This window comes from Drosophila subpulchrella, chromosome 3L (genome assembly GCF_014743375.2).
Source record: "Drosophila subpulchrella strain 33 F10 #4 breed RU33 chromosome 3L, RU_Dsub_v1.1 Primary Assembly, whole genome shotgun sequence".
In the NCBI taxonomy this organism is placed as follows: domain Eukaryota; kingdom Metazoa; phylum Arthropoda; class Insecta; order Diptera; family Drosophilidae; genus Drosophila; species Drosophila subpulchrella.
Window position 1 is genome coordinate 24,717,269 of NC_050612.1, and position 15,115 is coordinate 24,732,383.

The following is a 15,115-nucleotide window of genomic DNA, read 5'->3' on the forward strand; positions in this document are numbered from 1 at the left end:
CCTGTATCATTGTTTGTCTGTGCTTAAGTAGCCGGAAGTAGATTTTCCCCCTCCCCGGAAAATTAATTGAGTTGAAAACGCTTTTGTTGCAATTTCCCCACGCTTGGTTGGGGTAAAATGAGATCCGTGTAAAAATAAATAAATAATCGTCGCCAGCTTAACAGTTATTGGTTATAAATTGAACAGCTCGAGCGTGAAATATAAAGTGGATTATAGTTTTAATGGAGAGAAACAGAACTGGTAAAAACAACAAAAGCCTATGCCATAGTTTGGTATATATATTAAGGACCAATTCGAGGGATAAATTGCACAGATAACTAAAGGAAATACAAGTTGGTTGGGTGGGAAATCCAGGGAGAGATTATCTCTGGGCTTAACGGTGAGTTGTTGCTGATGAGCTGCCGATGATGATGTTGATAACAGGCAGAGAATAAAAGAGGTCCAGACAATAAAATAATATTGGGTAGTTTAGGGATTAGGTAGTGTCTGACATGATATAAACGGTTAGGGGTTTTTAGCTCTAGCACCTTATCTTATGTGGCATATAAAAAATCTCAATATCAAGAAGAAATTGGTTCTTATTTGAATATTACTCCGTTTATAGATTTTAAAAAATTCTATTTAATTTCCTTAATTCTTTTAAAATATTATTTACTTCAGCTGCTTACGGATCTACATTTTCCCAACGCAACATCCCTAGTATTTGCCTAATGTCCTTCACAACTTCCCATCTACTTCCGGCCATCATTATCCCTTTTCCGTAGCAAATTCCACGGATACGTAAACCATTAGATGACGTCAAAACCTTTTCAGAGCAAACAGATTACCGAGGGGCAATGCCCGATTGATGGCTACATGTGTAGACAACTGGGCAACCAGATACCCTCCACCCTTCGCCCACTTTAACCCACAATGCCAGAGTCCCGATTGCCGAACACCATCTAACCCATGGCAGCCAGAAATAAATTAATCAAAGAGCGCGAAAGGACAACAGTTTAGTTTGTGGATAGGAGGGAAGGATTTCAGTTTGGTTGTTTAGGAAATCGTAAATCCATTAAAAGCCTCATTTAGAACGCTTTTGACGCATTTAGAGGGGGGAAAAGTGAGGATAGAAACAGTCCGATTTGGGGATTATTTGTAGGCCCCAAATTGAATCATCCGGAGAGGAGGGCCCCCGGCCAGGACTTTTAATTGTGGACGAATCCGTAATTGATTGTGCCCTCTTATGACTGCCGGCTTTCCACTCAGTTTCCTCTCTGACGGCAACCAGATTTTCCTGACCCGCACTACTGCCTTTGCATAATGGATTCGGGGCAAGAAAAGGCCAAGAAAAAGGGCTGTGAAAAGCGAGCAAAGGGTTTTCATGCCCTACGGGGCCTTCGTCTATGATTATTTTAGCACAGACTGAGAGAATTTCCAACTAATTCCATTCAGCATTTCTCACTCTAACTCATCCGGACGTATTTTGCTTTTTGGTTTGGGTAATTGATTTGCGAAATTGCATATTTTGTGTGCCTGATTTTTGTTTGTACAAGTTTCAACAAGAGTGACTGGTTAATTTAGTCAAAAACAGTCTGATTGACAGGCCAATCGAGAAAATGGAATGACGAAAAAAGCAAAATTGAGAAATTAGCCTAAGATGAATGAAATTAATATTTCATATTTGGCTTGTAGGCAAACAATTAAGAGTTGCCTTCGGATAATTAAAATCATTTAAAGGTGTCAAGGCATAATGTTATTTTAGGGATAAGAGATTTGATTGCTTATTTGCAATATAAATATTGTTTCTATTTAAACAAAGCGAAACTAACTTAAGGAGGTGGTAAAATAAGTAACAAAGTTATTTAAATACTTTAGAATATTACTTTTTTATTTTTATTAATTTATATAACAAATATAAAAAATAAATATAGATCTGGTGTTCCCTTTATACTGCAGGTATCTTCAACAAAAGCCGCTTAAACTTGTATCTTTACAGCCCCTGTAAAACGAGTGTAAATACCCTTAACTTCTAACAGGTCTTTTAAATGTTTATATGGTCGGATCATTATCTATCCAATAAGCATTAATTCACGCTCTCACACGGCGCCATTATCATTAGCAGACACAGGGACCTATCTGGCTCATAAGGCACGGCAAACAGGGCCAAAACACACAGAGATACGTTTGCAGATACAGATGTATTTGCAGATACTCTTACAGACAATCGTGATGTGGGCCAAATGCAATCCAGGCAAACAAGCTGCTAAATTTCGCACGCAGCTCTCAAAAGGCATTTAAGCACGGGGTCTCGAAACTCCGGCTAAACCAAAGATGCTGACAACCATGATGATTCGGGGATGGCAAGAAGGAAGGCCAAGAGCAACTGATGACACACAGCCAAGAAAAAACGAGACCAATCAAGAAAAAGCAAGCGAAAGGAAAAAACGCAGAGGAATCGCAATGCTAAAGTAGCTAAAAGATACACATGTATCCGCCAGATACCCAGACACTGAGGGAAGTGTGAATTATCCTGCCTCAAAGTATTTAATGCGCTTTACACATGGCAGCAGACAAACAACAGAGCGTCGGCTAAAAATAGCTAAAGGAAAAATCTCAGGAAAAAACATTGGAAACACATAGATGATCATCATCACTCATCCAAAACAAACACAAAATAAATCGTGGAAAATCAGTCAGTTGAGGGACTTAAGACCCCGAAACAAAAAGCTGCTGAAGGAAACGGGTGGAAAATTAATTAAAGAACGTGAAAATGCAACAGGCTGAACCCCGGTTCAAGTTATTAAACATTCCTGGGTTCTTGTTACGTTTTCTTTCTTTTCGGGATATTTTTAAGCAGGCATTACAAATTACACAACTCCGAAAAGAACTGGTTTACCTTTCCTCGGCCGAAGCCAAAGAGACGATCTACCTGACGTTGTTAACCATCTTTTGAGAGCTACGGGCAGGTAGAATGCGGGTTCGTCAGACCCCTCTCTTTTTACTTTTTTCTCCTTGCCCGTCAAGGACCTCCTGCTGTTTTCCCTGGTGGTTGAAAATTGTTTTCTTGGCGCAACAGGATATGCATTTTTTTCCTACACTTCTACTCTGCTCTACAAATTGAGTCTGGAGTTCAAATGAAGACATAAAAAATCCGTTGACCTACATGGGGCCAAACAAAATTGTATGGCGTATATAAACTTCCAGGAATAATCGAAATTTTAACCAAAATCGTTTGGAAAGAGGGCGTAATAACGCAAAAATGTACACTCATAGTTGCCCAGTTTTGCCAGTCTTTTATAACATAAAAGTTTGTAGAACCCGACGGTCTTTTCAATGTAAAGGAAGAATTCCGACGGATTACATTTGGTTATCTACTTCCTATAAAAAGTTCTCATATATGTTTTCTATAATTACTATTCCATTCAAAACTACTTTTTAGTAATATTTCACCCTATGACCACCCATTATGCTTACTATCCTTTATTTTTCAAGCGTTTTTCCTATAATATTTTAATCCGAAAACTCACCTTTCCGCCTACTTTCAGTTCGTAGCCCATGCCCAGCGGGGTTTTCAGTTGCACGGGGCAGACGAATCCGATGTTGCGGTGGGGACTTTCCACGCCCGTTTGGTGTTTCCTGGTGGTGACCTTGGCCACACTCCTTGTGGGCGTGGCAGCCGTGGAGGCCGAAGAGGTGGTATTCTCCGCCACACACAAATGCTCCCCGCCATGGACGGGAAACTTGGAGCACTCGAGATTTTCCGGCCAGTTGAAATTGTAGGTTTTCATCAACTTCTCACACACTCTGGCCGATTCGCAGAGGGATCGGCAGGGCGGTATGGGTATCTCCAAAATTGTGCAGACCGGAACATAGAGCGAGCAGAGGAACAGCTGGAGATCATCGCTACAGCCGATCTTCACGAGCGGAGCGAACTGATGGACCTCCAGTCCCGCTTCTTCCTGCTTTGTATGGCCAATAAGATTCGGCATAATGGTCATGTTATAGGGTATGTTCTTGCAGATCGAAATGGTGATGGGTTCGCAGCGATTGTGGTGGGGTAATCCATCCAATTCGGTTCCCGAACTTGGCATCAATCCCCCACCACTGCGATAGTAGGGGCTGGCATCCAGGGGACTTTGATCGTAACGCTGGACACCTTGTATCAAGGTGGGTAAAATAAACAGGATCTGACGCCACATTTTTGAATTTTTCGGTATCGCTCTTTATCTCTGTCAAAGAACTTGTCGGGTATTTATTTCGATTTTGTTAAACACTTTTAAAACACACACATGTTGCTTTACTTTGCTTGCACTCACTTGTACACCATGAAATATTTATCCAATTTATTTTTTCGGTTTAGAAACTACACACCCACGAAACACTTAACACCTTTTAAATATTTGCCGCCGGCAAATATTTAGCTTGGCCTTATAAGCAAATAATAAATATTTCTCTCAATTTTATTTGCGTTTGCTTTTGCTCTTTATCTTGTTTGGACTTATTTTCCTATTTGCAAACTTTATTACGGTTTCGGTTTTGACTTTGCTGGTGGCGAAATATTATTTTGTCAAATTATACGTTTTGGTGGGCTTAAGACCTTGTTTACGTTGGGTTTGTGATGGTATGTGGCTTTTATCTGGCAAAGTACCGACTTCGCTGGGCCTTTACTTTATTTTTATCTTTCTGTTTGAGGCATTTATACCGTAAGTGCCAATTATTTATGCCTCCCCCGATTTTAGCACTTTCCTTTCTTTCTCTTTAACACTTGTTCGAAAAACGCGCAAAAATAACCGTACACCCGGAGCTGGAAACCACTTCTTTTGCACGGGGTTTACGTCAAAAGTCGAAAACGGAGCCGGAGTTCGAGACGAAATTAGTCCGCGAGCACATCCGCATGGCAGGGCATACGCTGACAATCTGAGGAACCGAGGCACTGAGAAAGATATGGACTGGTCGACAGCGAGTCCAAAACACAGGGGTCTTTCGAAGCCGCTCTCTCTGCCCCGCTCCCACGCTGAATATGCGCTCTCTCGCTCCGTGGGTCTATTCAGCTATATGTTCCATGGGATAGCACTGGGGGCGACCTTGAATTTGACACTCTCGGTGGGTGAGAGAGAGTGCTGGAGAGAGCCGAGTGAAAGACAGGGCTGTTATGCCATTTGTTTGGATGCTGTCCCACTCGCACTCTGTCTCTTCTCAATTTCTTGGCCTCCTGTTGATTAGCCGACAGAAAAAGAAACATAAACAGACGACTAAAGGCGGCAGGAGAAAATTAATTAGAGTTTAATATGATTATGTTATTGATAGGGATTATAGAAAATTAGGGGCGGAAGTGGGGCTTAAATGTATGCTGTTTTTGACGGTCAAGAAGAATGGGTACCCCAAACTTTGGTTCCTTTTCGCGCTAACGTTGGTATTTTGTAAAAAAAGAATGAATAAACTGAATAATATAAAGAACCATGAGTGGTTCTGGGTGGTAAAAAGGGACTAAATAAAATCCCATATTCTGAACATCTTAGAAATGTAATTATTAAATGTAAAATATATATATTTCTGAACTGGTGTCTGTTTATTTTTAATTTTTTTTTGGTAATAATATTAATCTATAATTTATAGTTCTTAAAATTTCATAACTCCAAGGTGCTTGGGTCATCGCACCTATATATCTTTTTTATCAATCCATCGATGTCCGTTATTTTTACCATTGTTCTAACGCCTTGGGTTTTCTTCAGCTGTCGCAAGTGCCGTTAGAAGACATTAGCCCTGGAATAGACCCATGATTACTCTTCCCCCTTCCTTCTCCTTGGAAATACATATTTGCACGCGTTAATTTCCTCGATTTTCTGCGACAATTTTTATCGTCGACAATTTCTCTGCGCACTTGCATCTATCATTTATCTTTATCTAAGCTTTTTTGTCGTTGGTTTTATTTGCTTGGTTTTTGCTCGGCAGTTAATTAAGTCATTAACTTGCGTTTAATCTGCGCTTTAGCATGAGTTAAGAGAACTTATGCCTGGAATTTCTCTAATGACCCCTTGGTGGGTCGAGAAAGGGGGTTTTCGGGGGGGTTGAGCATCTGCTGCCAGTCAATAAACTTGTTATATTGACAATAATGATGACATTAGAGGAGTCTTCCAGTCTTTGTCTTTGTCACCTGTGGAACCCTTTTCTCCGATCAGGCTCTCTCTCTCTCTCCATCTCCACTTAACATAACTCTTTTGGCAGCACATAACTGGCTTCTCTCACTCTCTTGTGCTCTCTCTCTGGTAAACAAGTGTTACCGGTTTAGCCGGCAATAACGTTCATTCTATGCTCTTTTCCTCAGCTCTCTTCTTGGCTTGGCCTTATGCTCAGCCCCACCACCACCCCCCGTTTTTCTACACTTCGTCGGCTTGTTTAATAAAAAGCGCCAAAGTTGAGCCGCATAAAAAGGCTCTTTCTTCGCCGTCCCTCAATTCTCCTCTGCCATCCGCACTAGATACACTTCAAGAAATTATTCATAAATTATACCAATAATTTATGACAAAAAAATAAAAACAAAGAGAAATTCAGAGGGTTAAATGTTCCATTTTTACTGCAGTAATAATAGAAGTGAATAAAGAAACTGTTTGGAAATCACTAGGGTTACCCATAGTACCTTTTTAATCAAAAATAGTAAGATATATTTAACCATAAATTATTTTTTATTATTATAAATTAGTTTTAGGAAAAAATCAAATACATGTGAGTCAGTCCAACTACTCATTAAATTTTATTTGAATGGACAATTGGATCTTTTAACAACAAAAACATCTATACGTACAATGTAAGCCCTAATAAAGAATAGTGAAAAATATTTAAAAATTGTATTTAAAATGCCCTTAGTTTATAATAATTATTCAATCATCAATAAAAAATACGTCTTCTTTTTTTATTTTTTTACAAAGGGATTGAAAAGCTTGTCTTATTTATCTTACACCATGAAAATTTTTTCTATTACTTTGTTAAAATTATTAAGAAAATTTTGAATTGTTTACAAAAAATTAAACATAATTTTTAACTTCTGCCATTTTTCTTGCAGTGCATACATGTCTTGGCTTCTTGCTCCATTGCACTATGGGGAATTTGCCCACTTTTTGTGGCATTAATTAATAACTTAAAAACGAAGCAACATTTCAAAGTTTTGTTTTTTGAATTAAGTATATAAAATCCAAAGGAAGTAAATTAAGAAATATGGGCGTGGTCCCGCCTTTAAAAGAAAAAAAAATTTTTTTTTCTTTTTGTCAATCAAATAAAAATTTTTTTTTCTTAATTTTTTTTTTATAGAAGACCAAACTGAATTTAAAAAAAAATGTTGGCGTTTTTTATTTTTCATTTTCTTAACGAAATTGTAATTTTTTGTTTTGTTATCACTATAATTCTTAACAAAAATACTAAAATCCTTTATATCAATGGTTAGTAAGTGAAATGATGTTGTGAAATAATTTTAAAATAATCGTTATTTAATAAGAAATATAATTGCACACTGTTTCTCTTAAGATAACATCGAAACTGGCATTTACCAGACAAAAATGCGAGAAATATACCATATTAGGTAGAGGTCTTTAAAGCTAAATTTTAGAGAAAGTGTGCAAAAGTGCACTTTTATACTAACCGAGCTCAATGAGAATTAAATACTCTACAAGATAAAAAAGGTTTCAGAGGTGGAAACAGCTGGAATCACTTTGTAGCTCCATTTCAAAATACAAATTAACTTAAAGATCTTGTTTTTTTTGAGGTTAGAACTAGAACACGAATATACGAGCACCACAATCAATAAATACAATATCAAGAACACAAACACAAGATATAAGTCCCTCTGATTGGATGGTATTTCAAAAACTTCAGTGCTATGTTTAGTTTTACACTTTTTGACAATTTAAACTATTAAGAATAATAGGCGTTTTACCAGCGCTGCCACCTCGTTGAAATAAAAACAGGCTTTAACAGCTGATAACTTAACAGTGGGGCGCACTGTTAAACTTTTCTGTTAGTAACATTAGATATTGATGTTATCCTGATGCATTGTGATAATAAAAACCAAATTTTAACTACTTTTAAAAAATGGGTTTTGGCCAAGAAAAGTGGTCAAATTCCCCATAGTGCATTGTTGTTCAGTTGGTTTCCGTTTGCTTGTTGTTGGTATTGCCGCTGTTTTGCAGTTGCCGCTCATTTTATGTTTACAAGTGAACGAACTTTGACGTTTTACTCTCTCCCTCTCTCTCTCTGTCTGTCCTGCTCCCACTCCTTTGTTGGAAAGTGATTCTGTTGTTGTTGTTCTTCTGCCGTGTCTGTTTTTGGAATATGTAATTTAATGTAATTAAAATGGAATAAAGTCTAGAAATAACACCCCGAATGCAGATGAACTTCATTAGATAAGCGAAAGTAAAATTGAATTAGCCTTTTCCTCTTTCTCACCTAGTCTTTCTCATGTTTTTAGGGAATAATTGTTTTTAATGACAGTTAATAAGGGGTTTGTATGGCATATGCTATTAATGAAGGTAACTACTGGTGAAATGAACCCATAATTGAATTGAATTAAATTCTTACATTTTTGAAACGCTTTATAGAAAAAAATCTTTTTTAAGATAACACTTATATTCTTATTCAGTCTTTATTTCAAAGAATGTCCACCTTCATATAATTTTGATAATACTAGATACATAAGTTAATTTAAATAGTATAACAATATATAATATTGAATCCATAATATATGTAATTTAACAAATCCATTCAATACAAAACCAATAAATACTTCCAAGCAATTGTTAAAACCTTTTTTATCCTGAGGCCATATTTTTAATGCTTTATTGTGGTTAATTTTGGATTACGATAGGGTTTTCCACGCTGATTTCCCTCTCCAATTAGGCTGATTAGAGTGGATCTTGTTTCCCCTTCTTGTGCAACTTCTCAAGCCTGTGATTATAGAGACCTCTGTGCCAACGAAAAAGGAAACCCAACTCATTTGTAGCCAACAAAATACAAGGGATAAACAAATCAATCCGCACAATCATGTCTTGCATGGAAAGCCAAAAAATAAACAACCCCCCGGACCCACATGTGGGCTAATGCAAAAGGGACTTGGCCCTAAGCCATAAAAAGGGTTTTCAGTTACTTACATAGAAAAATACAAGTATTTACTTTTCGTTTGACCCTCCAGAAGCCCACACCCCCTTCGAGTTGAGTGGGCGTCTCAAGTCACATTAGTGCAAACCCCACTCTTAACCCCAGAAAGGTCACGTGGCAGGCGAAAACTTTCGCCAAGAGTCACACACAGAAACCTAAGTGAAATGTCAACTTTTAACAGAGAGCCCACAATTAGTGATGGAAAATTTCCAGATACATTATGGTTTCATTATTCAAAAGTATGTTTCTCTTTTAATAAATTGTTCCATACGGTTAAGATTTGTTTTATAACTCTTTCTTAAAAAAATATACTATTTATATTTTCTACAATACAAACGAAATTGAAACAGAACAGAAGATACATTTCATATTTTAAATGCGAAAATAATATTCAAATTTATTTATTAATAGATTTCCTAAAATTAGGATTAAAGTATTCTGCTGAAATTTTGGTTCCATTTTGTACGTTTACTAACTTGTTATTTTTGGGAATTAAACTGTTGCCTTGCCTTAGCTTAAATAAATACTTCCTTCCCACCACTGACCTCTAACGACCCAAGCCACCCAAAGACCACCCCTTTTAGAAGCTCACTTCCCTCTAATTAGATGTAAAAGCCCTTGGAAAAGCCCCTCAAGTGTATCTCTTGATTAAAAGTTTACAGTATTTGGTTTGGTTTTTGTACTCGGATTTTTACAGATCATTTGTTGCCATTTGGGCAATCACAAAAGCCTCCGGTGAAATTCATCAACTGCCCCCACAGTTTTCCTCCGTTTTCCAACAGCATCCAGACTTTTCTCATAAATAAAACATTTATTTACTTAAAAACAGCCAACGGCCAAAAGCTCAATTAAATTTTTTGAAAAATTGCCAACGTAGACTGGCCTGGAAAAAGGGCAGTGGTGGGGTAAATGAAGGTTTGGACTTGGAACTGGGCATTGGTCAAGCATCGTTTGCTGCAATCAATCAAAGGGAAAAACGGAATCTCATTAAGTTGGCCGTCTGGGTTCAATGCCCCCCACCAACTGTTGCCTGATATGGCTGGATTTGTGGAGGCATAAAAGTTTGAAAAGAAATTAAATCGAAAATATGTTATTTTGAAATTTTTGTGAATTACGTTCTTATCACACGTATGCTTTAGCAAAAAACATTTATAGATATAAGAATAATAATGTAAGAATAAATACATATCTCAATATATTTTGGAGGAATGTTTGTCAAATTTACTAAATACAATTTTAGTTTTCCTGCGAAATTTCCCTAGACAATCACTTCTAATGCTATCCCCAACTATCAATAAACACTTCCTGCCACATTTGATTTGCTTGGCATGAATTATAGCGCAATTCTTATGGGCGGATGCCCACCTCAAAGCCTTCGAAGTAGATTCCATCGCTCCACCATCTTTATGACCTCCCCGACCACGCGCATAATTAATTGTACGCCCCGCCCACCGACCGACGCCCACTTACCGCCGCCCCCCGAGGCTAAAGGTCAGGAATACCGGAGTTCGCTGCGGTTCTATTTGGTTAAGGCTGCCCCTTGACTGCCTCGGCGGCTTGGGGTCGGGCTTTGGCTTTTGGGCTGCGGAAATTTGCAATTCGCTGGGCGCAGGCAATGCAACATCGCCCGTTTTCCCGTTCTCCCCCCGAGGGGGGAAATCTGGCAAACCAGCATACGCTGCGTATGCGTGATAAATGTGCCCCGGTGTAGGCGGAGCAATTGCTGCACTCAACGGATTCTAGGTGCAACTTTTTGGAAGTAGCCTATTATACAAAAGTTGAAAAAAATAATTAAAATAATATTCAGTTTTTACGTATTCTATAATTATTAATTCATTCAAAGATGGGTTTGCCTAAGATGAAATTTAAAATGTGTCATTTGATTGGTACATACCTAAGATAATCTTTGTCTGTAATTTATATTATTTTAGAATCGGGGACCTTATTTTTAAGCAAAGCTAAAATTCTAAGAATGCATATATCATTTTTGTTTCGACGACCTTATTTTTAAGCAAATTTGAAATAAAGTGTGGAAAAAGGTCATAATGATCCATTGAAAACGACTTTAAGTTATGGGTTCCACATTTTGAAATAATTATAAAGGAATCCTTATAAATTCCGTTTAATGTATTAAAAATCCAAGAAAATATTAAATAACTTTTTTTATAATATCAATATTTATAGTACTAAATAGTTTGCTTTCGGGTGTTGCTTTTTTGTACAGTGTAGAAGAAAGAGCTGCGGAAATGTGTGTGCGGTTCCCACCTACGCGTGCTCTCCTCCAACATAGAACCTACGGTCAGGGGCGGTGGAGAAAATCGGGGAAGAGGGTCCTCGGTTCTGGCCTAGGGCGTTATTTATGCGATTTGGCTTACGACTTTTGCCGGCATTTCATGGGGAATGGCATGGAGGGACGAGCGGGCTAGTTGCGGCAAAGATTTGATCAACTTTTGCTGTGGGAGTCAAAGATTTTTCGCTTGTTGTTCGTCGGCCCATTTTCAACTTTGAACTGCATTTGATTTACATGCAAGGCGAGGGCATCCTCGATGATTTTGGTAGGGTGGCAAACAACATGGAAACAGAGGTACCGAAGGGGCCATATGACAGGCCAATGGAGTGGAGTGGCGAGTGGAGTTGGGACCGGAGTTGAAGGCTGAGCGAAGTTGTCGACAAGCTGGTTAATTGGGCGTTACAGAATTTTCGGTTGGTTTGGTACTGGCTAGGTCTGGTTGGAGTTCAAATGGTTTGAGTTCCGTAGGAGCAACTGAATGGTGGGATATATGCTCCTTCTCACTACTCCGCATCCGTAGTTTCCTTTAATTAAACACATTGTTGTGGGAATTATGTGTCGAAGGGAAAATTCCTTGATATTTCAGGGTTTCTTTAAAGGTTTCAGAAACTTTGAGATCTGGACACACATCTGCACATTTAGTTAACCCCATCACCTCCATTAATCCAACTAGGCCTAAGCCCTCCACAGGGACACTAAAATACTTTCCCTATTTTAGATGCACTCTGAATAAATTTGATTAACATTCCCTTGAGCAATTAACACAACTGACCCAAGTTGATCCTTCAACTGGACCCGAAAAACCCAAATGCCTGACCCGAACCTGAGCTGAGCCACTTCAATTAGATTAAACTCATTTGCCTCGTAAACAGAAACTGCCCTCAGTTCTCCTTTCTATTTTTTTTTATGGTCCTCTGTTGAGAATTTGCCACACGACTAATTTATGGCCGAGAGAGATTCGTTGTTGTGATGCATTGGCCACCTCGAAAAAGGGGGAAAAACCACAGCTGATGTCTGGCGAAAAAATCGTGGGGTAAAAATTAAAACTTTCATTGTAAAGCGGAAGTCGGGCCGACAAGCCCTTCCTCCAAAAATGGGAAAACCCCTCTTAAGCCTCCGGCAAGTTGCAACAAATTAAATATGGCGGCGGCAACATATCGTCTGGAAAAATGGCAGACCAAAACACAAACTAGCAGCAAAAGCCGGCCAAAAAAGCCAGGAACTTTTGCCAAAGGGTCAGGACGTGTGCTGACTGCGAAATTAACGCCACCTGATGGCCGAAACGTGTGGAAAGGGGCAAACAAAAGGGTCGAACCTTGGCCAAGGGTTGCGTTGCGCATACGCCACGTGGCCCTGGAAAACATCAAACGGCGACTCGAGAAGTGCGGTGTGGGACTCCCTCTGAATTCAAGGTAGAGGCTTTGCTAAGCGGAAGCAGTCATCCTCGTAAAGAGGGAAAAACTGTTGAGGTCAAATAGGAGGTCAGACAAGTGAATACTCTTCTTTCGGAGGGATTGAAAGTGTTCAGATTAAAGCTGTAGCCAAACAAAAATGTAGTATTATTTTCTCAGCTCAATTAACATGTCTACATAAATATTAAAAAATTCCGTTTTTAATTATAAATTTAATAAAATATATAAAATTACATTTTCTGACTTCCATAAAAACAGAACGAACATTATTTTAAATACATTTTTTGGGGTTGTATGTAAAGCAAGCTATATTAAAATATTTTTTAAAACCCTTTCCTAGTTATATCACGTTTCATTCCAGAAGACTGAACAATTTTTCATTCATAATTGCACAGTCTTATCAACAATAAAAAATGTAACGATATTTGTATAAATGGCCTGCAGCCCCCATTAATTATAAAATAATAACCATATATACTAGGCATACCTAAGTCACCCCCAAATCAAAAAATAAATTCCTATGCTAAAGAAAATATCCTTTTTTTGTCCGGATGGACAAGAACCTTAGGTATTCCCGAAGGACTCTGAAAAGTCCCTGCCCAGGTTAGGGCATAATCATAACAAGCTCAAATATTTCTGGGGTAGCCCTGCAACATGAGACGCGTTTTGGGTTTGTTTTTCGCTTTTCCCGTCTGGCTTTGGCGTCTGGCAACTTTCGCTGAGGGGCTGCCGTGGGTTAAGGGGTGCAAAAAAGTAAAAAGATTGAGGTGAGTTAAGGGGCGATGCAAAACAGCCGCAGACACACGCACACAGGCATAAACACACTTCCGCATCCGCCGGAAAGTTTCCTTCTGTGTATGTGGCGAAAATACCTAAACATAATCGAGGGGTGAAAGAAGGTGCAAGGGAAGGGTGTAAAAGAAGCAGGGGAGGAAGCGAAGTTCCGGCATTTCCTGCCTACACTGGAAACAATGGAGCTTGGCAAAATGAAAATTTTTTTCTAATATAAAAGGATTTCTTTTTTAACTTTAAAAGATTTATTTAATATTATTCTATATATTTTTGAGTACCTATTTTGAAAAACTTGTTAGGAAAAAAAAGGTTAATAATATTTTAAGTCAAAAAATTAAATGTTTTAACAAAACGATAAGTTCTTAAGGACCCACAACATTTTTCAATGTATATTCCTTGCTTTTATATGCTTAAAAAATATTGATTTTTGCTTAAAGTTTTCCGTGTGCGAGCTTTAACTCAAAAACTCAGAAAGGGCGAGTGTGAGGAGCAGGGGCGTGGCTTGGCTATCTAGGAATTTGTTGCGTAATTAAAAGCGCAACAGGGAGATTGCGGCGTCAGCCGAGGGGGCTGATATATGGAGGATAGGTAGCCATAACATTTGGAGCAGAAAATTAAATAAATTTGCATGTCAAATGCGCATTAAGGGCAGCGCGGGAAAAGGAATTTCCCCCCTGCCGATTTCCCCACCTTCTCCCTTTCTTTTTTACCCATTTTATTTGTTGTACCTTTTCCTGATTGTGACAACGGGCAAAAAAGGATTTGCCACAGGACGAGAAATGCAAACCAAAAAAAAAAAGTCGGAGAAATGCCAGAAAGCGGAGTGAAAACAAAGAAATATGCAAACGAGCTATACCCCCAAAAAACCACCCAACAATCTCTGGAGGAACAACCAAAAACAACAAACAAATGTCAACAGAGACTGAGCTGAAAAAAAATGTACAATTTTTTTGTTGTGCGCAAATTAAATTAAAATGTTAAGTCAAGAGGGATGGCGAAGAGGGGAGTGCAATTTTGTTGCTAATGATTTTGGCTTGTTTGGGGATTTTCAGTTTTCGCCAACGCAACAGCAAACAGACAACTGAAAACAAAACCAAAATGAAGCCGAAAAATACAAAATTCTAAAGAAATGTTAAGCCGGCAGGGGAAATGTATTCCCAGCCACTTCCAACCCATCAGCCCACCGCAAAAACCACATTTAAAGTAAACAATGCAATTTTCCCTCAACTAAATTAGTTTGGTGGAGCGGCAAAGGCGTAAGGAAATTGCCACAGAACTACTGGCGAATTTGTCCAAAAGTGAGCATTAATTGGCCACGAAAAAGTTTGTAGAAAGAAAGAGAAAAGAAAAAAAAAGATAACAACATTTTCCATTTATCTGGTTAATCACTTAGTACTTTAAATATTTATCAACTGTATTAATGTCTGCTTAAAAAAATGCTTAAATTAGGTCAATTATCCGTCAAATAGGAATTAAACTGTAATTGTTTCAGTTA

The 15,115-nt window shown here is 38.3% G+C and overlaps 1 protein-coding gene across 1 annotated transcript in view; it reads right to left on the reverse strand.

The window, feature by feature from the left end:
- The window catches only part of LOC119554024 (frizzled), a 97,428-nt gene extending 92,540 nt beyond the window's left edge, over nucleotides 1–4,888 (reverse strand). Inside the window, exon 1 of the mRNA XM_037864740.1 lies at nucleotides 3,510–4,888. Within this exon, the coding sequence (XP_037720668.1) occupies nucleotides 3,510–4,181 (672 nt within the window). The 5' untranslated portion in view covers nucleotides 4,182–4,888. The remainder of the gene's footprint in view (nucleotides 1–3,509) is intronic.
- Nucleotides 4,889–15,115: the final 10,227 nt, after the last annotated feature.